This window comes from Crocuta crocuta, unplaced genomic scaffold (assembly GCF_008692635.1).
Source record: "Crocuta crocuta isolate KB4526 unplaced genomic scaffold, BGI_CrCroc_1.0 scaffold675, whole genome shotgun sequence".
Classification (NCBI taxonomy): domain Eukaryota; kingdom Metazoa; phylum Chordata; class Mammalia; order Carnivora; family Hyaenidae; genus Crocuta; species Crocuta crocuta.
The window spans coordinates 876,522-899,357 of NW_027528796.1; the positions used below are offsets into that span (position 1 = coordinate 876,522).

The window sequence follows — 22,836 nt, forward strand, 5'->3', positions numbered from 1 at the left end:
CCATCCTCGGTGTCTCTGGAGCTCGTCCCCCGCCTCCGGCCAGGCCCCCGGAGGTGCTGGCCAGGACAGTGGCTCCTGGGGCCCCTGGCCAGCCGGCAGGTGAGGGTGTGGTGAGGGCCCGAGGCCTCTGTGTGGCAGTGGGGTCCTGCGGCTCAGCCAGGGCACGGACACCACGGGCCCCGTAGGACCTCCGCACAGGACGCACCTGCACGCCAGGCTCGCACACCACGTAAAGCCGGAAGCCGCACTGAGGGGCTCCCCACAGGCAGGTCTGGCTCCTGTCTGACCCGACAGATCATGAGACCCCCACGCTCTACAGCACGGGCACTCGGCCAGGACACTCTCGGCCTCCGATCTGGCCGCGCCCGCGGGCCACTCACTGCACCAGTGGTGCCGCGTGTGCTTGGTCCCCGCGGCTCCCCCACCCACATGTGTGTCTGCATTCCGGCTCACCCAGGGTCCAGACAGACGGCCAGGGCAGGGGTGCCTGAGAACCTGCATCTCCGGAGAGTTCTTAGGTGCTGGTGATGGCCCAGGACCTTCTCCGAGAACCACTGACTGCTCGATTCATTAAAATAACGCGGCCGACACTCTGAGAGAAGGAAGCGCAGGCCCCCCCCGACCCCCCACAGGCACGCCACACACGCGGGCTCTGCTCACGGACGGCTCTGGTCCTCGGTGCCCTGACCTCCGAAGCCCCCACCTCACCCAGAACGGAGATGTCCTTCCACACGCTCCAGCTGTGGGGCACGTGGGACCCCAAACCTCCCTGAGGCTTCCTTGCTCTCTGGGTGGGTTTCTGCGTCCTTCGGCAGGTTCGGGCCTCACAGAGACGGCACACGCCCCGGGCAGACCAAGCGCTGCAGGCAGGCCAGGCCCAAGGCCAGCGCGGCCCTTTCAGTCCGCATGTGAGTCAAGGCCAAGGTGCTGAGCATGCTGTGCAGAGACACCCCCTGCCCGCTGTGTGCTCGCCTCCCGGGTCGGCGGGAGAGAGAAGGGTCTGTCCGGTGCGGGAGCGTGTGGCCGGGTTTGGAGGGCCGCACCCTGTTGCTGTGTTAGGATGTTCTCCTGAGGAGTACACAGGGACACAGCCTTGTTGCTTCTGCACTGTTACGTTTATGCTATTTCTGGAAAAACAATCATCCTCGCCTCCAGTAAGTAAGGGAAAATAGACATCCCATAACCTAACGGGGATGCTGGTTTTGTTTCATTTTTCCTGAAGGTGATAAATTAGGGAGGGGAGGGTACGATTTTATAATTTCATTAACGTGAACGTACACGCTCATCACCCTCGTGTGTGTGAGTCTCACTCCCACCCAAGGTGACCGTGTGCACACGTCGCCCTCATCACGGGAACGCACACCAGCAGGGCAGGGAAAACGAGCCTGTTAAATAGGGCGCCCACGTACACGGGGCTTTCCCCAAGCATAAAGGAAGCATTTATAATCACAGATAATAAAAACTTCAGAGGGTGCCTGGGTGGCTCAGTCGGTTAATTGTCTGACTTTGGCTCAGCTCAGATCATGATCTCACGGTTCGTGGGTTTGAGCCCCACATCGGGCTCTGTGCTGACAGCTTGGAGCCTGGAGCTGCTTCAGATTCTGTGTCTCCCTTTCCTTCTGCCCCTCCCCTGCTCACACTCTGTCTCTCTCTCCCCACCAAAAAAACAAAACAAAACAAAAACCCAAAAATCATTAAAATCTTTTTTAAAACTTTGGAATTTTCTGCCCTATCTTAAAGAAAAAGCAGAAAAATTTCTCTTTCTTCAAGACTGAAAAATAGAGAAGAGATTTTTAGAAATATTACATGAGAGTTGTTTGATGGCTGCGGGCAAAAGGAAACGGGTATCATCGTCTGCTGCAGAACTCCTTTCACAAAGGGAAAGCTTCCCTTGCCACCCTGGGTACACCTGGTGGTTTTACAGCTAACAGCAGAGTACCTCCCGGCCCACACCTACTTCCGTGAGCCTAGCCACGGACCCACGTGTCCTGGAAAGCTGCTGAAAATACAAATTTTAAATATTTTCTCTCAGAAAGGTAAAAAGCTTTTCTCCTGCAGAACATCCTCAAATCAAATACCATCATGACTTTGCTTCTGGAGGACTGTTCTGGAAGGCTCCTCGCCCAGCAAACCCAAAGAGGAGTGTGTCTTTGTGTACATATGGCCTCAGCAGCCAGCCCATTGCACAGACACTGCCCACAGTTTATAGCCCACTCACGACCTGACAAAATATGCCCGTCAGAAGGACCCTGAGCTAAAGGGTATTTCAGGTCATTTACAGGACAGCTAAGAAACTTGCTTGTCATTTATAAGCTACAAAACTCCTATTAGCTTTACAAACACTTTTGAACGATTACACATTCCACATCTGCTTTGTCACGAAGGAATCACACGTACTGAGCCTCCACACACCAGACAAGGATGTCATCTCTCACTGTAAGTAAGAACTCCAAGGGTGCATGCTGTCCACGCACGAAAAGTGTGCGCGGATTAACCTGGCTCTGATATGTGCATTCCATGGTGCTTTCGCGCTAATGGAAGCCAGTAGCTCACCTGTTCAGCGCAGAGGCTGATGTCCGCACGCAAAGGCGCTGGCCGCTGGCCGCACCGAGAGCGTGGGACTGAGACTGTGGGGTGGCCAGCGTGTGTGGAGCCCTATTCCTGAGCCTAGCCCCAGAGTCACTGGGAGCTGTAAAATCGCACCGTTCATCTTTCTACGTCTTAACAAACACTTCAATGTTCTAAACAGTTGACCTTGATCCCTACAAAGGAGCCACAGAATCAAAGCAGGACCTCACGTGAGTATCTTCGCCTGGACGTCTGAAATCACTGCAGATGTGACACCGGCTCTACCTTGTCCGTCACAGGGAAAGTGCTGCGCTGGCCACAGCAGGCTCTCCTGACACCTCCCCGGCGACCTGTGCGCGCCCCACTACTTGACACCTGGCCAGAGTGGCCTCCCCCGGCCGCAGCACCCCTTACCTCGGAACAAAGCAGCTCTGGGAGGTCGGGAGGGGCCGGCTGGATGCGCCTCTCAGACAGATGGTCACTCTCCTTGTCTGGAGAAGATGAACCGCTAAAGGAGAAAAATCAGAGTGGGCTTTGTCCTAACCAAAGGAGGCTACAAATCCCATTGGCCTCAGGTTGGAAACCGCGTGACATGGGACCGGGCACATGTGACCTACTTTTCGCCCAACTCCCCTCATTCCGTCGGAGGGGTGCACCCGGCACTGCTGTGCTGTCATTTCAATGACTCCTTCCCCCGCACAGGGGCCAGTGCACAAACGGGCGCGCCTGCAGGACACGGACGCGGCAGCTCGGCTCGGGAAGGAGGCGTGAGCGGGGCCGCAGGGATGGGACGCGGCTCTCGGGCCCCGAGCCTTCGCTGCGGCGGTCGGCCCTGCACGGAGCCGGTCCCGCTGGCACACTCGGTCCTGGAGCTGCACGGTGAGGTGCCCGAGGCAGCGCCAACCGCCAATTCTCTCCTTTCGCCATTTTTTAAAAAATCTAGAGCTGCAGGTCTGGGCCTGAAAGCCAGCCACACACACGAGCTTGGAAGCGCGTGAGCACCGTGTGTCCCAGAGAGCCGTCCTGATGCCGGGCTCCGGCGTGGGCGGCACTGGCGGGGCGGCTGACTCGCCTGTGAGAGGTGGCGGGTGACGCGCCGGTTGTGCGTCTGCCCGTCTGAACGGGCACCGAGCAGGAGAAAGTCACCCTCGGTCCACCTTGTACTTATTGCTGTGACTCACCACCTCGCACGAAATCAGATGCGGACACGTAATAAAAACACAGACGCAGGGAGGAACGGGCTACGAAGACAGGCCGTGGCCTTCAAGGCCACACAGGCGGTGAGGAGTGCAGGTCCCACGGACCAAAGTCAGCCTGACTGTGCAGCACAGGAAAGAAAATGAAAAATGGCACAAATATCGGATGCGCATTACAGAAGAAGATAGGAAAGGCATTTATGCAAAAATAAGCTGTCATATCATCAGTGAGGGAGATGACCCGATACTGGGACACTTTGAGATCTGCCGAGTCAGACTTTTCTCTAGGACGTGTGTGTCATTGAAGTTTTACAAAAACAGGACCAAACCACCCACATTCATCCTCGTGTGACATTCTTCTCATGTAACATCACATATGAAATATCTTTATGTCAATATATTTAAATCTACACAACAGCGATCATAGTCCCGGGGCGTTCTTACTATTCTGATCATGCATGACATTTTAAACAGATTCTTTTTTTTTTTAATGTTTTATTTATTTCTGAGAGACAGAGACAGCATGAGGGGCAGAGAGAGAGAGGGAGATACAGAATCTGAAACAGGATCCAGGCTCTGAGCTGTCAGCACAGAGCCCGACGCACGGCTCGAACCCACAAACCGTGAAATCATGACCTGAGCCGAAGTCGGACGCTCAACCAACTGAGCCACCCAGGCATGACATTTTATGTAGAAGAGTGCAACCCATCTGCAAGGCTTGTGTTCCCAGGTTTTGAGCTGTCATATTAAAGGAAGTCTTCACAATAATCTTTGGGTGGCCCTCTTTCCGCCCCCTCTTATTTCCTTGGAAGACATAGTTACAGATAAAATTCCAGGGTGGAAGGACACATGTGCTTGAAGCTCGGCACAAAGGGACAAGTCGGCCATGACAGAGGCCGCTCCTGTGCTCCACGCACCCCAGGCAGGCTCCGTCATCAGGGCTCCACCGAGCACGGAGTCCCCGGGAAGTGAACCACCAGCGGCCAAGCTGAAAGCCCCCAAGGCCCCTGCCGTGTGTCTGGTGCTGCTGGCTAAGTCCCACCAGGCAGCGGGTCTCCGTGTGGGACAGTCCTTACTCTCTGACGGACGTGAAAGAGCAGCACAGTCACACGTGGCTTCCTCCCGCTCATACGGCTCGGGCCATCGAAACCTGGCTCTTGCCCACCAGGTGGCCGACAGCGTCAAGTGCTGCTGAGAGCCGGGGTGGGGGAGGGCACTGAACACTGGCTGGGGGTCCGGCCCAGGCAGGCCTTGGACCCTGATGCAAGGGGAGCAAGTGGTGATGGCCAGGCCAGCTGTTCTGTCCGGGGGACAGAGAGACGAGCTGGTGTGCTGCCGAGGGGGCATGCCTGCCTGTTTTATGCAGAAAGAGCCCAGATGGAAAGAAAGTGGTACCAAGGAGGGACATGAAGGACCAGGGTCACCAGCCACAGAGAAAGAGCTGAGGGTATGGGGGCCACAGAGGAGAAGAGAGTGTGCAGCCTAGACGTCCAGAGAAACCAAGGGACAGGGGCACCCAGCTGCCAGAGGCAGAAGTGAGGATGTGACCTCGGGCAGTCTCAGGGTGGAGGGCACATCAAAATGGGGTGGGGGGGGTTGGAGCCCGCCTGCACGCAGCACACCTTCTGGAGGCGGGCCAGCCGTGGGCAATCAGGGTTCGCATTCGCTGCGGCGCGTTGGGCTTGGTGGCCAGTCGTCTCCTGGATGGCTGTGTGTTTTCTTTATTAATGGATTCCACCACCGCGTCTGCCTGACATGGGGTCAGATGCCTGGACCATCTAGCACGTGGGTACCTGGCAAGCGCGGCCAGGCAGAGGGCAGGGCCCCCGCGCACACGCTGCCGGGGAGGCAGACAGCTCTGGGTGAGCCCCCTGGGCTCCCAGCCTTGGTGAGAGCCTGTCCTCCACAGGGTTAACCCCGGTCGGCCCTGGCTCCAGTCTGCATAACTGGCCTCACTTTTGACCACAGCCTGGGACACACCAGTGGTAACAACGGAGGCTTCTCTTCTGGCTCCCACCCAACTCCAGCAGAGTTCAAGTCTACTGTGACCAGTCACTGACATTCAGCCCAACCAGACACCTGGAAGGTTAAATGGTTTTAGCCATCCTCAGTGGGAAGAACAACAGAAAAGAGCACAACGACACAGGACACAGGCTTACAGAATTGGGTCAAGCACCACGGGATTAAAATGCTGAGCTGCAATTAAAAAACAAAAAATTCAAACAGACAACACGTGGGCAGGGCAGAGAGAAGCTGGTACTGAGAACAATGAAAACATTCGGAAAGTCAGTGAGGAGCCCAGGGTCCCTTATTATTAACTTGTGACGTTTGCAAGAGGCACGTGTTTCTTTGACAACCACCCGGGAAGCACATGAACTCAGAGCCTACATAATGCTTGTGTCGGGAATCTGGATGAGTAAAATCACGCGGCTTACAGATCCTCGACGGCCACCTCTGTGTCTCTGGGTCAGCAAAGCACCCTAGGATGTGTTCTCGAGGCCTCAGCAAAGCCCGTGTCACATCAACACACAGATGAATAAACTACCACTGGCTTGGGGGCAACCAAGGCACGTGCCCCATGGAAGGAACCCAAGGCCTCCCTCTGGGGCCAGAGAGAGTCGGTCCTGCAGGCTCAGAGCCTGTGAAGCTGGTCAGAGAGTATATGGCCCTCAGGGTGCTGGAGTGCACACACACACACACACACACGTGCAAGCACACACACGCTCCTGCACCCATGCACACATGCTCTGACACCTGGCACACACGCCCCTGCCCACGCACATCCACACCCACGGCACCGCACGCTCGCACACACGGAGGGGCCGTCAGCAAGGCCAGGCTAGTGTGCAGAGCTCAGCACGGGGGCCCGGCACGAGGCTTGCGCTCATTTCTGACACAAATAAACAAAGTGACAACAGGCCCACCCAGCATTGTTCACAAGACGGTGGGAGGAGGGCCAGGAGGGGTAAAGGCAGGGAATGCTCAGGGGAACACATTTCTGAGGGTTGCTGCCCANTCTCAGCTTGGACCGCTTCTCCAAACCCCACCCCCACTCGGGGGCAGCCGGGAAAGCTCTTCCTCCGCGGCCACACGGCCCCTGCCTTTCTCGGTTAAGCTTCCCGGCACTGCTCCCCGGGGACAGCGCATCACGGACAGAAGAGGGCCCATCGCGCACTGCCCCACTGCTCTCCAGGCGGGGTTTGAGCCTGTTACCTGCGGTCCCGGGAAACAGACAGACAGGTGACAAAACATACCTGCAGCCACTCACCTTCCCCCATAAGCGGAGTCAGAGCAGGCCCATAGACAGCGGGTGTTCAGTCAGAGTCTCTGTGTGACCTAGAGCATCACAGCTGCCGCCGGTGACTGACGGGGCCGACTTGCCCCGGGGCTCACCTGCCTGAAACACAGAACACACGCACGTGAGTGTGCACAGTCACGATCTTGCCCATTAGGAGCGAGCTTCCCCAGAACTGTGTCTTGCATTTGACAGACCCGCAGACACGTCTTAAACATGCAGGATACGGAGGCGAAACGCCAGCGAGAAGGTATCCTGGGAACGCTGCCTTCGAAGCCCCACACGGGGCGGCTCAGAACGTGAGGAGGCTTCCGTGGTATAAACGAGAAGTCCAAAATAAGCCGTTTGGTAAAACTATGCCAACTCTTGAGCATGTAAATGAAGCAGTCAGCCTTCCACAGTGTTTGGTCCCCTTCTCTCCCGCTCCCTCCCCCGATGCTGATTTAGGAAGAACATTCATGAAAGTGCACTGCTGGCTTTCCACCCTCACAGGAAGTGTGGTCACACCCGTCTGGGCGCACACTCCTGTGCCGGCAGACCTGCCTGCCTCGCCACCAGTGGCTTCCCAGAGAGCGTCAGTTTCACCTGGGCCTAAGTTTCCTAATTTTTTACTTTTTGAATTCACTTTGATTGCCCAACTGGGAATCTCATCCCCAGTCACAAGTAGCTATTTTCACACTTACTCCTCTTTGCTGTGTTATAATTCTATCCCATAGGTGTATATTTTGACCTCCCTGAATTATTGTGATAAACATTGGAAAAGGCTTATTTACAACAGCATCCAACACTTGGAATTGTGAGGTCATAACACCAAAATTAATCAGAAACCTATGATCAAGGTCTTTGCTTTTCTCTCAGTTTCTCTAAGTCAATCAGGTAACCACTTTAGTTAATAAACCACAGTGCTGAGTGACTTTCTTCCAAGCTCAAAGGTCTTATCTGTGTACAACATAGAGGTTCAAAAGGAAACAAACTAGAAAACACCAAAGGCCAGGAAATTTCATGGAAGGTGCTTTTGAATAGGAACCCGTGTCTTCTGACAGTGCCTCAGTCAGGATGACAGTCACACAAGTGCAAGAGAAGGTTCCGTGTGCTATTGGCTGGAGGGCTGGAAAGGCCATCCCTTGCTGAGTTAGGTCTTTTTTTTTAAGGTTTTATTTTGAGAGAGAGATAGAGAGAGCACAAGTGGGGAAAAGGCAGCGAGAGAGGGGAGAGAGAATCCCAAGCAGGCTTCACACTGTCAGTGCAGAGCCTGACACGGGGCTTGAACTCCTAAACCGTGAGATCATGACCTGAGCTGATATCAAGCTGCTCAATGGACTGAGCCATGCAGGTGCCCCTGAGTTAGGTCTTAAGGTCAGTCAGTGGGAATTCAGCAGAAAGCAATGGAAGTATGTGAACAGGGAGGCCGTGACAACTCAATGGGGAAACAATGGTCTTCGAAACATGTGGCACGGGGACAACTGGACGCCCATATGCGAAGAACGGACCTCACAACACATTGAGTCATTGAGTCAAAATGGACCAAAGACCTAGGCTTAGGAGCTAAAACTACAAACGCTTAGAAGAAAACCTTGGGAAAAATCTTTATGACATTGGATTTGGCAATCCCAGGTGTGATCACAACATCAAAAGCACAGGCAACGATGACAAAACACAGATAAATTGGACTCCACCAAAATGAAGAACTTTTGTGCATGAAAGGGGACTAACGAGAGAGAGAAAAAACAAGCAGCAGAACAGGAGGAAATGCTTGCAAATCATGTATCTGAGAAGAGATGAATGTCCAGACCACGGACAGCTCCTGCAACTCAACAATAAATACATTTTTTTCATGCGCAAAGGATCTGAATATGTATTTCTCTAAGGTAGATGGACTAATGGCCAAATCAGCACCTGAAAAGACGTCCGACTTCATTAGTCATTAGGAAAATGCAAAATGAAAACCACAGTGAGATCCACTTCACACCCACTGGGACAGCAGTGCCAGTAATAAGAGTAACAGCAGTGATGATATCAATAATAATGAGGAGGGGGGAGGAGGAGGGGAAGGGGGAGGAGGAGGAGGGAAAACAGGAAATTACAAGTGTCAGCCAAGATGTGGAGACACCGGACCCTTCGTGCAATGCTGGTGGAAGCAGGAAGTGGTGCAGCCATGTTAAACAGTCTGGCAGGTCCTCAAAAAGTTAAGCACAGAGTTACTGTGTGACCTAGCGGTTCCACTCCTAAGTGTCCCCACATGAGCGATGAAAACATGTTCCCACACAAGCGGGTGCATGAATGTGCACGGCAGCAAGATTCACAACAGCCAGAGTGGCAGCAGCCCAGATGCTCATCAGTGAACTGATGGATCGACAAAATGCGGTCTATCCACACGACGGACTATCATTAAGCCACAGAAAAACGGAATGAAGCCTCCGTAACGCAACGTGGGTGAGCCTGGGAAACACGATGCTGAGCGAGAGGAGCCGGACACAGAAAGCCACGCCCTGGACAACGCCACGCAGATGAGGTGTCCGGAGCAGGCAGGTCCACGGAGACGGGGCGTAGACCTCGGGCTGAGGAAAGAGGCACAGGGCCAGCCATGTGACTAGAGATGTGTACGCGGCTTCCTCTGGGGTGATGAATGCACAGTACTTAGCGGTGATGGCCGTGCACCTTGTGAATGTACTGGAAGCTGCTAAAATGTACACTTTCACAGTATGGATTTTATGATATGTGAACTACATTCAATTAAAAAAAGGCAATATAGACTCAAAAGTTTTTTTTAAAATCAGTGAAGGAAAACTCTCATGAAACATGCAGAACTAACACGATTACCTGGCTCTCACAGAAAGCACACCTACACGACACAAAATAAAAAGGCACAAACTCCTAAGGACTGAAAAATCAGGAGGAGAGAGGACAGCCAGCGTGAGTTGCCAACACGACACTGGGATCTGGAAAGTGGATGAAAACTCAGTAAATAATCTGGCGAAGCCAAGAAAACTGAAACTGGAGCCATCAGGAATTCAGGCACGGGTTCTAGAACGGCTCCACAGGTAAATCGTGGCTACAGAGGTGGAGCTGGAGGCAGGTATAAAAACGAGGGCAATCATCAAACTTTTCTGGAAGGAGGCATCGGGCCCCCGGAAACCCTCCTTCACGGACAACTGGACGTGTCCCCCTGCAGAGGGGGCTGTTGGGGACACAGACTCAACCACAAGTGGTTCTTGAGACAGTGAGGTGCCAGATAAAAACGGGGGGAAACAGATAGAAGGAGGGCGGCAGCCCCTCCCCCACGGCTCCGGAATTGGAGCAGGCAGCGTGATGGCGGAGGGGTAAGGCACAAGGGCCCCAACCAGAGACAGCGTCTCCAGGCACAGTGCAATGAAACCAGAAATTAGTGACCTTTAGCCAAAGGACATTCCATCTGCAATTCTCAAGAGAGCTGGGCTCTTCAAGGCACAGGGCCCTGAAAATCCCTAGGTTGGGAAGAAACGCAGGGGGACGGGAAATCTCCGAAGAGGGTGACAAACAGACCCGTTTGTGCAGTGACCCACTTCTTCCAACGTCACAGCACTCAGGGAGCCGGGACAGCAAGTGTGCTGTGCAGCTACACCCGGGAATCTAGGGGAATTCGGGGAGGAAACAGCTTGGTGTGGGGAGGGGAGGGAGCCGGGGAGGCGGTGAGGGCCNGCAGCAGCCCGTTCAGCCGCACCCCCCACGTGCACACACACTCACGCTCGCACACACACGCACGCGCGGCCTAAGCAGCGCACGCTGCCATCTGCGCTCAGAGAAGGGACTGGGCTTCTCCAGAAGGTGAACGTCAGACTCCTGGGAGGCGAGGTGCTCTCCTCCCTTCCTCCCTGCCCGCCGGCCTCCTCCATGCTGTCCTCTTGCCAGAGCTCGAGAGTGCGGGAGAGGGTGAGGAGGGGACGGCGCGGGGTGGGGGAGTGGAGGACTCCCCAGGAACCATGCCGGGAGGGGGTGGAGGCCACCGAAAGAGTGGGGGGCGGGTGTCTGGGGAAGACGGGGCTGTGCGCGGGCTGGGACGGAAACGAGAGGCCCTGCTATGTTCCCAGAGAAGCCTGGCTCTCTGTGGGCCACAGGCTGGAGGGAAGAGGGACAGGAGCGGCTGCGGAGGCTCGGCCACAACGCAGCCCAGGGAGAAGGTAAGCGTCCACGTGAGAGAAGAAGCCCTCAGACCCAGGAGGGCCCAGAACTTGGGGTTCAGTCTGACTGGGAACCCAAGCCAGACCCGCAAACTGCCTGGTGGGAGGTGCCAGCGCCCCGGCCAGGAGCAGCCCCGGCAGCTGCGCCCAGATCCGATGAGGTCACGGTAGGGACGCAGAGCACAGGACACAGACTCGCGCTGCGTGTGCCTGCCACCCGCGCCCCACGCCCGGAGGCTGTGCCAGTCCGCGCCCTCTGCTCCGAGGCTGGGCCCCGTGCTCCGAGGCTGTGCCCTGTGCTCAGAGGCTGTACCAGTCCGTGCCCGCACTCCGAGGCTGTGCCCCGCGCTCCGAGGCTGTGCCAGTCCGTGCCCAAGCTCTGAGCCTGTGCCCCACACTCCGAGGCTGTGCCCCGCACTCCGAGGCTGGGCCCCATGCTCCGAGGCTGTGCCCTGTGCTCAGAGGCTGTACCAGTCCGTGCCCAAGCTCCGAGCCTGTGCCCCGCACTCCGAGGCTGTGCCCTGTGCTCAGAGGCTGTACCAGTCCGTGCCCAAGCTCTGAGCCTGTGCCCCACACTCCGAGGCTGTGCCAGTCTGCACCCTGAGCCGGGAGGCTGTGCGTTCTCCCCTCTCGGGGAACAAAACAAAATGTGGCCATGCTCTAACTCATGGGGCAAGTTTCAACAAATTTTGAATACATGGAATCAACAGCCTATGCTCTCCACCCACTAGGCAATTACATTAGAAATCACTAGCAAAGGATAACTTGATAATAACTCTGACCTAATGTTAAAAAAACCCTTCTAAATAAGAAATGGACGGAGTGACATAATGGTAGAAAGTAATTAGACCAATAAATTCGCAGCATATCAAACTTTGTGGCAAGTGGCTACAGTAAAATTTAGGGAAAAAACTTGGGCCTTAAAACCCTATATTAGGAGTAAAGGGAGGTCAAACATTAGTGAGTAAAAAATCCAACTTAATTTAGAAAATAGGAGGGGCACCTGGGTGGCTCAGTTGGTTAAGCATCTCACTCTTGATTTCAGCTCAGGTCATGATCTCCTGGTTCATGAGTTTGAGCCCCATGTCAGCACAGAGCCTCCTTGGGATTCTCTCTCTCTCCCTCTATCTCTGCCCCTTCCCTGCTCTCTCTCTCACGCTCTCTCTCAAAATAAATAAAATAAATATTAAAAAGTTTAGAAAAAAACAAAGTACCCAGAAGGTAACAACAAAGAATAGATTAGAAGTTAAGACAAGATATGAATCAATTGAGAAAATGAACAAAGATAAATTTTAGTTCTTTAAAAAAGGTCTAAAACTACAGAGTCCTCTGATGACATTGATAAAGGAAAGTAACGGCGAAGGCCCAGCCGGTACTGGCTGCGAGGAGGAGGGGCCTCTGGTTCTGGACCTGACGGCGCGGACGCAGCGCTCCCCATTCTTCCTGCTGAGTCCGACTAAAACCCCTGGACAGTAAACATGAAACAAACCCAAGAAAGCCTGGGGAAGGGGCGCCTGGGTGGCTTAGTCGGTTAAGCGTCGGACTTTCGCTTAGGTCATGATCTCGTGGTTCGTGGGTTCAAGCCCCGCGTCGGGCTCTGTGCTGACTGTCAGCTCAGAGCCTGGAGCCTGTTTCAGTCTGTGACTCCCTCTCTCTCTGACCCTCCCCTGCTCATGCTGTCTCTCTCTCTCCCAGAAATAAATAAAACATTAAAAAAAAAAAAAAAAAAAAAAGAAAGCCTGGGGAAGAGGAGAGAAGAAGGCCGGCCGGCTCGGGGGCTCAGGACTTGAAGAGTGACACAGCAGTGAGCTCGGCACTTCATTTGTTTCCCTCCTATGGATTCCAAATTGGGGTGCCTGGAAAAGCCTGCAACCTGACAATACCCAAGGGCACAGACAAACAAGTAAAGTCTGCCCTCCCTCTTGGCAAGGACGGGGACAGGAAGGCCAGCGAGCCACAAAGCTTCAGACAATAACTGCCCTATGGCAGGCGGCAGGCGGCGGCGACGACAGGAAACACACACACACACACACACACACACACACACACCCCTGGCCCCAACGGGACACCTAGACTCCCACTCCTACCCGTAGGGTCAAGGCACCTTCCCTCTGCCCAGGTACCAGGGAGACGGAGGGAGGGGCCTGGACCTCCACTCTGGTCTGTTGTGAACAAGGCTCCCCACACGGGGTCAGCAGAGGCCTGAGATTTATGTAAGACAAGAGAGACATATTAGATATAGAACATCCTAACACTATAACCAACGCTTCCAGGATACAAATAGAAATCATTTACGGTTCCAGAAACTAGGAAAATCTCAACATGAAAAAGAAAAGAAAATCAACAAATGCTCAACACGGAGACGACAGAGGTGTCTGAATCCTGGGACAGGATTTCAAAGCAGCCGCTGTAACAATGTTTCGTGGGCATTTACGACCATGCCTGCACCGAGTCTCCGCAACTTCACAAAGAAACAGACCAACCAACAAACTACCAAAAATCAGGCAGAATGAAACAGTCAACCTCAATATCTCTATCACCATTAAAGAAACTGAATTTGTAATAAAAATCTCCCGAAAAAGAAATCTCCAGGCCCAGATGGTTTCACTGGAGAATCTTAACATTAAAGAAGAATGAGCACCAACCTTAGTCTTGTAGAGAAAACAGAAGGAGAATCTCCCCAGCTCATTTCTTGAGGCTACTGTCACCCCAATGTGAAAACCAGGGATAAAGACAGTACAGAAAAAGAAATTTATAGAGCAATTTGCCTTATGAACACAGCCACGAATAAACGAAAAGAATTTTTTGTAACTGGCAAAATGAATCCAGCAATGCACAGAAGGTTTGCACACCATGGCCAAGCAAGATTCACCCAGGTAGGCACAGCCAGCTCCATATTAAAAAAATCAATCAATATAATCCACCATATTTATAAACTAAAGCATAAAAACCGTATGGTCATTTTAATTGATGCATAAAAAGCATTTAACAAAATTCAACACTTCCTCACCATAAAAAATACCAGTGAATTAAGGATATAGGGAAATTCCCTCAAACCTGACAAATAGCATCTACAGACAGCTCACATCACAGCTAACGGTGACAGGCTGAATGCTTTACCCTACGGCTGGGGACAAGGGACAGTGTCCCCTGGGAGTGGACACTGGGAGTTCCAGCCACGGCCACGGGGAAGATCAACAAACCAGAGACATATAGACTGGAAAAGAAGAAATAAAACTATCACTTTGCAGATGGTAATTTTCTACCTAGAAAATCTCTAGGAATCTACAAGATAGAACAAACCCCCAAGCACTAATAAGTGAGTTCAGAAAGGCAGAATATAAGGGTAAAACACAGAAATCAACTGCATTTCTAGATATGAAGTGAACCCACGTAAAGCAAAATTTAAAACACAGTATCATTTAAAATCATTTCAAATAAAATGAAATACTTAGTAATACACTCAACATGTATAGCATCAGTATGCTGAGAACTGTGAAATGATGATGAAATAAATTTTAAAAAACCTAAATTCTTTTTTGTAGAAACAGACAAGCATATTCTAAAATGTACATGGAAAGGTGCAGACCCTAGAGTAGCTTTAAAAATCTTGTAAGAGGGGCGCCTGGGTGGCTCATGGCTCAGTCTGTTAAGTGTCTAACTTCAGCTCAGCTCATGATCTCAAGGTTCGTGTGTTCATGTGTTTGAGCCCCGCGTCAGGCTCTGTGCTGACAGCTCAGAGCCTGGAGCTGCTTCAGATTCTGTGTCTCCCTCTCTCTGCTCCTCCCCCGCTTGCATTCTGTCTCTCCTGCTTTCAAAAATAAACATTAAAAAATTTTTTTTTAAATCTTGGATTAAAAAGAATAAAGCAAAAAGAATCACTCAATGCGATAATAAGTCTTACTTGGTACAGTATTCAAAATAGTATGGACCCACAAAATAGAATAGGGAACCTAGATATAAACCCATCCAAATGTGCCCAGCTGGCTTCTGACGAGGTGGGGAACAATGCAACAGAGAAAAGGTGGTCTTTTCAACAAATGGCCCTGGGACACCCGGACAAGCAATAAAATGAACATCCATCTAGGTCTCACACTTCACACAGACATTAACTCAAAATGGATCACAGATTTAGAAATAAAACAAGAAACCAAAACTTTTGGGAAAAAAAAAACACAGGAGAAAAATCTTCAGAATCTAAGGTGAGCAGAATTCTTAGGCCTGACACAGAAGGCATAGTCTATGAAAGCAAAACTCAATAAATTGGACTTCATGAAAATTAAAACCTTTTGCGATGTAAAATCCCCGATTATGAGAATAAAAAGACAAGTTCTAAACTCAGAGAAAAATATTTGAAAACCATATATTCAACAAAAGACTAGCATACAGAATATATAAAGCATACTCAAAACTCAAAAATAACATTTTTAAAAAATCAATTAGAAAATGGCAATACAGGTCTACCCCAAGAAACAAGAAAAATTTCAAATAATCTAACCTTGCACCTAAAGGAACTAGAAAAACAACAACAAAGAAAACCTAACACCAGCAGAAGGAAGGACATAACAAAGATCAGAGCAGAAATAAACGATGCAGAAACTAAAAAAACAATAGAACAGATCAATGAAACCAGGAGTTGTTTCTTTGAAAAGAAATCAATAAAATTGATAAACCTCTGGCCAGATATACCAAGAAAAAAGAGAAGAGACTCAGATAAATAAAATCATAACCAACGCCATAGAAATACAAAGAGAGAATATTATGAAAAACTATATGCCAACAAACTGGACAACTGGAAGAAACAGATAAACTCCTAAAAATATATAAACTACCAAAACTGAAACAGGAAGAAATAGGAAACATGATCAGACCCATAACCAGTAAAGAAACCGAGTCAGAAAGAAAAGAAAAGAAAAGGAAAGGAAAGGAAAGGAAAGAAAAGAAAAGAAAAGAAAAGAAAAGAAAAGAAAAGAAAAGAAAAGAAAAGAAAAGAAAAGAAAAGAAAGAAAAGAAAAGAAAAGCCAGTTAAGCGTCAAATCTTGATTTTGGCTCAGGTCATGATCTCACGGTCATGGGATCGAGCCCCATGATGGGGCTTGGGATCATCCTCACCCTCTCCCACTCTCTGCCACCCCCACATGCATGCATGTGTGTGCATTCTCTCTCTCTCTCCAAAACAAACAAACAAACAACCTCACCCCGCAACAAACAAAATTCCAGGACCAGATGGCTTCATAGGACATCTTACCAAACATTTAAAGGAGAGTTAATACTTATTCTTCTCAAACTATTCCAAAAAATAGAAAAGGAAGGGAAACTTCCAAATTCATTCTATGAGGCCAGCATTACCCTGATACCAAAACCAGATAAAGAGACCACTCAAAAAGAGAACTATAAGCCAAGGTCCCTGTTGAACATAGATGTAAAAACTCTTAATAAAATACTAACAAACCAAATTCAATGATATCTTTAAAAAGTCACTCACTACAATTAGGTGGAATTTATTCCTGGGTTGCAAAGGTGGTTCAGTATTTGCAACTCAATTAATGTGATATATCATCCCAATAAGAGAAAGGGTAAGAACCATATAGTCATTTTCATAGACACAGAGAAAGCACTGACAAAGTACATCTATTCATGATAAAAACCCTCAACAAAGTAGGTCTAGAGGGAACATAATAAAGGTCATCTATGGAAAAACCCACAGCTAACATCATCCTCAGTGGGGAAGAACTGAGAGTCCTAAGGTCAGGAGCGCAACACGGATGTCGACTCTCACCTCCATTGTTCAACACAGTACTGGAAGTTCTAACAATAGCAACCAGACAACAAGAAGAAATAAAAGGCATCCAAATTGCTAAGGAAGAAGTCAAACTTTCACTACTTGCGGATGCATGATACTACATACAGAAAACCCAAAAGACTCCACCAAAAAAACCCCAAGACAAAACAAAACAACAAAACAAAAACAAATAAACAAACAAAAACCAACCCTACAACTGCTAAATGAATTCAGTTAAGTCATAGGATATAAAATCAATGTACATAAATATGTTGCATTTCTATACATCACTCAGGAAGCAGCAGAAAGAGAAATTCAGAAAACAATCTCATTTACAACTGCACCAAAAATAAGATACCTAAGAATAAACCTAACCAAAGAGGTGAAAGACCTGTACTCTGGAAACTATAGAACACGGATGAAAGAAATTGAAGAAGACACAAAGAAATGGAAAAACATTCCATGCTTATGTATTGGAAGAACAAATACTCTTTTCTTTAAAATTTTTTAATGTTTCATTTATTTCTGAGAGACAGAGAGAGACAGCGTGAGCAGGGGAGGGTCAGAGAGAGAGGGGGCACAGAATCTGAAACAAGCTCCAGGCTCTGAGCTGTCAGCACAGAGCCCGACATGGGGCTCAAACCCACGAACCGTGAGATCAAGACCTGAGCCAAAGTTGGACACTAAACCGAGTGAGCCACTCAGGCACACCGGAAGAACAAATATTCTTAAAATGTCTATACTATTGAAAGCAATCTATACATTTAATGCAATCCCCATCAAAATACCAATAGTATTTTTCACAGAACAAGAACAAACAATCCTAAAATTTGTATGGAACCACAAAAAAACCCGAATAACCAAAGTAATCTTTAAAAAGAAAAGCAAAGCTGGAGGCATCACAATTCTGGATTTTAAGTTATATTACAAAGCTGTAGTCGTCAAAACAGTATGGTATTGGCATACCATACCATACATAGATCAATAGAACAGAATAGAAAACCCAGAAATGAACCTATATGGTCAATTAATCTTCAACAAAGCAGGAAAGAATATGCCAATGGAAAAAGGCTAGTCTCTTCAACAAATGGTGTTGGGAAAACTGGACAGCAACAAACCATGAGAGACTCTTGAATGCCGAGAACAAACTGAGGGCTGATGGGGGTGAGGGGGGAGAGGAAGGGGGGTGATGGGCATGGAGGTCACTTGTGGGGATAAGCACTGGGTGTTATATGGAAACCAACTTGACAATAAACAATTTTTAAAAAGTTAAAAAAAGAGAAACATGCAAAAGAATGCAATTAGACCACTTTCTTATACCAGACACCAAAATCAATTCAAAATGGATTAAAGACCTAAATGTGAGATCTGAAACCAAAAAAGCCTAGGAGAGAACATAGGCAGTAACTTCTCTAACATCAGCCATAATAACATTTTTCTAGATACGTCCCGTGAGGCAAGGGAAACAAAACCAAAATTAAGTTACTGATTACATCAAAATAAAAAGTTTCTGCACAGTGAAGGAAACAATCAACAAAGCTAAAAGGCAACCTACAGAATAGGAGAAGATCTTTGCAGATGACATATTGGATAAAGGGTTAGTATCCAAAATCTATAAGGGACTTATCAAACTCAACACCCCAAAAACAAATAATCCAGTGAAGAAATGGGCAGAAGACATGAATAAACACTTTTCCAAAGAAGATATCCAGATGGCCAACAGACACGTGAAAAGATGCTCAGTGTCACTCATCATCAGGGAAATACAAATCAAAACCACACTGAGACACCATGTCACACCTATCAGAACAGCTAAAATGAACAACCCAGGAAACAACAGACGCTGGCCAGGATGTGGAGAAAGGGGAACACGTGTGCACTGCTGGTGAAAATGCACACTGGTGCAGCCACTCCAGTGTGGAGGTTCTTCCAAAAGTTAAAAATAGAACTACCTTATGATCCGGCAATCGCACTAGTGGATATTTTCCCAAAGAATACCAGAACACCAATTCAAAGGGATACCTGCACCCCAATATTCACAGCAGCATTGTTTACAATAGCCAAACTCAGGAAGCAGCCCAAGTGCCCGTCAGCTGACGAATGGATAAGAAGATGTGGTATGTACACATAATGGAATATTATCCCGCAATAAAAAAGAGTGAAATCTTGCCATTTGCAACGGCAGGGATGGAGCGAGAGAGTATAATGCTAAGTGAAATAAGTTAGAGAAAGACAAATACCATATGATCTTACTCATATGTGGAATTTAAGGAACAAGACAAACAAGCAAAGGGGAAAAAGTAAGAGAGAGACAAAGCAGGAAACAGACTCTAAATTAGAGAGAATTGATGGTCACCAGAGAGGAGGTGGGTGGAGGGATGGGTGGGATTTAAAAAAAAATCAGAAAATAATCAAAAGTCATGAACAGACATATCCCCAATAGATGGATACAAAATAAGCACAGGAAAATATTGTTCAGATCATTAGCTATTAGGGAAACACAAATTGAGACCACAGCGCACATCATCACTACACACCTATAGGGACAGCTTTGAGACAGCGGTCGTACCAAAATACCGGCAAGGCTGTGTACAAACTGGCTGTCCCTACATTTGTGTGCAGGTGTGAGATGGTACAGCCGCCCTGGAAACACCATTCTTCATAGAATGGAAAATGCACTCACTGCAGAGCCAGCGACTGTTCCCCCGGGGGTTTATGCCAGAGACCTAGAAACGCGCGGACGCGGAGGCCTGTGTGTGAGCTTGACCCACAGCTTTATTTACAACAGCCAAGGACAGAACCAACCCGAATGTCCTTCTACGGCGGTGGTGAGACGCGGTCCGCCCACACCAGGGAGCGCTGCCCGGTAATAAAAGGAATAAGGCGCGCGGGCGCACGCACACACACACACACACACACACACGACAACGGGGATGGACCTGCAGGGCCTTGTGTGGAGTGAAAATAGCCAGTGTTAAAAGGTTGCAAACTGTCTGACTCCATTTATGTAACATTTCGAAATGACATAATTATAAAGACTGAAAACTCATTACTGATTTCAGGGGACGGCAACGGGAGCGCGGGGCAGGCGGAAGATGTAAGGGCATCCCCAGGCCGTTCCTTCGCTGGGCGAAGGGGGCCGGTCTCTGCCCCAGGCTGTGGGTGGTTATGCAAACCTATGCAGGGGACAAAGCTGCACAGACTCCACTACCGCCGCTGCTGAAGCACGGCTACCGCTGTTACTACCGCTGTTACTACCGCTACAGTTACCATTCCCGCTGTCACAACCCCTGTCGCTGCTACTGCTGTTACTACGACCGCCGCCGCTCCTGCAGCTGGCGTAGCCACACTACAGCGCCGCCGCCGCCGCCCCGCTCCTACCACCTCCCGCTACTACCGCTAGTACTATTGCTACACTTCTGTTACCGCCACTGCGGCTATGGGGACTAATGTTACTACTGATACTGTTACCGTCCCCGCTACTATTGCTGCTGTTACCCCTCCTACCACCACTACACACACACAACTGAGTGCAGGTAAAAACTGGCGAAACTGGAATAATCTGTATAACAATAGTTTGCAGTCTCATGAGCAGCACGGCACCCGGTCATCTTCCCGGTTTCGGCAGGGTATGACACTTATGTAAGACGTCACCACTGGGAGACGCTGGCTGAACGTTCTAGGAGACTGTACTATTTTTGCTACTTCCTAGGAGTCTCTGATTATTTCAAAGTAAAAGTTAAAAATAATGTTACAGCAGAGTTGAAAGCAAGCACAGAGAAATTCTAAAATAAAAAGCTACAATACCTAACGTTTCAAACTCAGTAAGTTTAACAACAGAACGTGTAGGACTGAGGAGAATTTACGAGCTGAAAATTAAGCCACAGGAGATGGTCTGAAACGTACGACACAAAGCAGCAGATGGGCAACGCGGGCACGGAGGCGGCGCACGCGGAGCACGCGGCTGACCTGCTTCCACTCGGCTCCGAGGAGGGAGCGAGGGGCTGCCTCAGAGGCTCCGACTGCAGGTACAGAGCCGGCGAAAGACCCCAAATCTGCACACTCCCAAGCAAGATTTATAGAGGAACTCACACGAGTCACATCATAATGAAAATCTCAAGAAAACAAAGATAAAGAAGAGATCTTAACATCAAACAAAGAAATAAATGAGTGAAAGCGAAGGCTTCCTTCTCAACAGTAACCAGGGTCACCAGACAGAACCGAATCAGCACTAAGTTAGCTGGAAAATCACTATCCACTCAGAGTTCTTTACGACATATAATCATCCTTCACAAGTCAAGGTGACTGAAAGCATTTCCAGGATCAGAAAATGGGGACCTTCTTCCTGAGGGGGCCACTCCGAAGTAAATTATAAAGGGTGCTGTGCGAGCAGAAGGAAAGTGCTCTCAGACAGAATACTGGATTTGCAGGAAGAAACCGTAGGATACAAATTATAAAAATATGCACATAAGGAAATGAATATCAACCACATAGGACAGTAATAACGATGTGTTATTTATTTAATTACTTATCAAGCCTCCTGGGACTTAAATACATATAAAACTTCACTACCACGGTCATGGCAACAGGATAGTTTTTTATTTTAATTTTTTAAATTCCTTAAAAATTCCCAGATACAGCAACAGGATTAACAAGGAAACCCCCCCAAGACCTCTTCAGTAGAACCAGATGTCAAGGAATCTGTCAAATTCCAAGAATGGGGGTAGATGTGGCGAGAACACAGCAGCAGGGTCCGTGTGAATCACCAGATACACCATGTTTGCAGGAAACAGACACTAAGGGGGAACAGNAGGACACAGGAAGGAGTGTAGGAAACAGTGCTGAGGGCTCCAAGTCCTCAGCAATCTCAGAAACATACATCACTATGCACTTCTGGACAGAGAACCATCCGGAATTAGAACATCTCAAAGTGAAATGACAAGAAAACAGCAAAATACCAAAAAGTGGCTGTTAGAGCTCAGGAATGAACTAGAATGTTTTCCGAAAGTGAGAAGCAGAAGGGCAGAGAGCATAGAAGGCCCAGGAAATAGTGCAGAGAAACAAGGAGAGCAAATGGGACCAGTGTGCAGGAAGGAAGAAGATTCAAGAAAACATGACAGACACAACACACGGGCAAGAGAGAGCCAGCGTACGCGTTGTCTGTGCACGTGCAACTCGCTGCATCGCCATGCACACATGTGTACATTCCAAAAGCGCCTCCAGAAATGAGGGAACCTGACTCCACTTCGTGACTGGGCACACAGTGTTCCTGAAAACTCAGGCCTGCGCAATCAGCAGCAAGGCGCACGTCAGAAAAACGATGAGGTGTCAGAGATGAAGTCTTTGGGGGGCATCCACAGCAAAAGGTCCCTTGTGCTTAGAATGAAAAGAACGCCGGAGGGAGGTCAGCCTTCTCAACAGCAACCTTTTCAAGACACTAAAGTGAAAACAATATAAACGAAACCATTTATGCAGCTAAATGACACTTGCACTGTAAAGGCCACAGATAAAAAGACATGCGTGTGCAGGAACACGGGGGATGGCTTCCTGGTGAAGAACGTCTGGAATATCTCCTGCGAAGAACCTAACCTAGAGTGGGTTCGGCCAACCACAAAATACGTGGAGAAATTTCATCCTAAGATACGGTGACAAGCAGCAGATATATTTAACTCTAGAACCAGGACTGAATGACGCAACTAACGGTGAATGACGCAAAATAATGTATAAATATTACATGTGCCAGAGATAAAGAATTGATAAGGCTAATAAAGTAGGAGAAGAGGTGAGATAGTAAACGGGGGGGAGCCTCACAGCCCCCAGGAGGGAGTAAGCCTGGCA

The 22,836-nt window shown here is 49.2% G+C and overlaps 1 protein-coding gene across 14 annotated transcripts in view; it reads right to left on the bottom strand.

Moving 5' to 3' along the window:
• The window catches only part of PCBP3 (poly(rC) binding protein 3), a 258,218-nt gene that overhangs the window by 55,221 nt on the left and 180,161 nt on the right, over positions 1 to 22,836 (bottom strand). For 11 of the 14 annotated variants that reach the window (XM_077755404.1, XM_077755403.1, XM_077755402.1 and 8 more), the window contains one exon: positions 7,033 to 7,161. In XM_077755404.1, coding sequence (XP_077611530.1) covers positions 7,033 to 7,042 — 10 coding nt within the window. In that variant the 5' untranslated portion in view covers positions 7,043 to 7,161. Of the gene's footprint in view, positions 1 to 2,982; positions 3,077 to 7,018; positions 7,162 to 22,836 lie in introns of all 14 variants that reach the window. The other 3 variants (XM_077755398.1, XM_077755399.1, XM_077755400.1) reach the window with 3 other exon arrangements.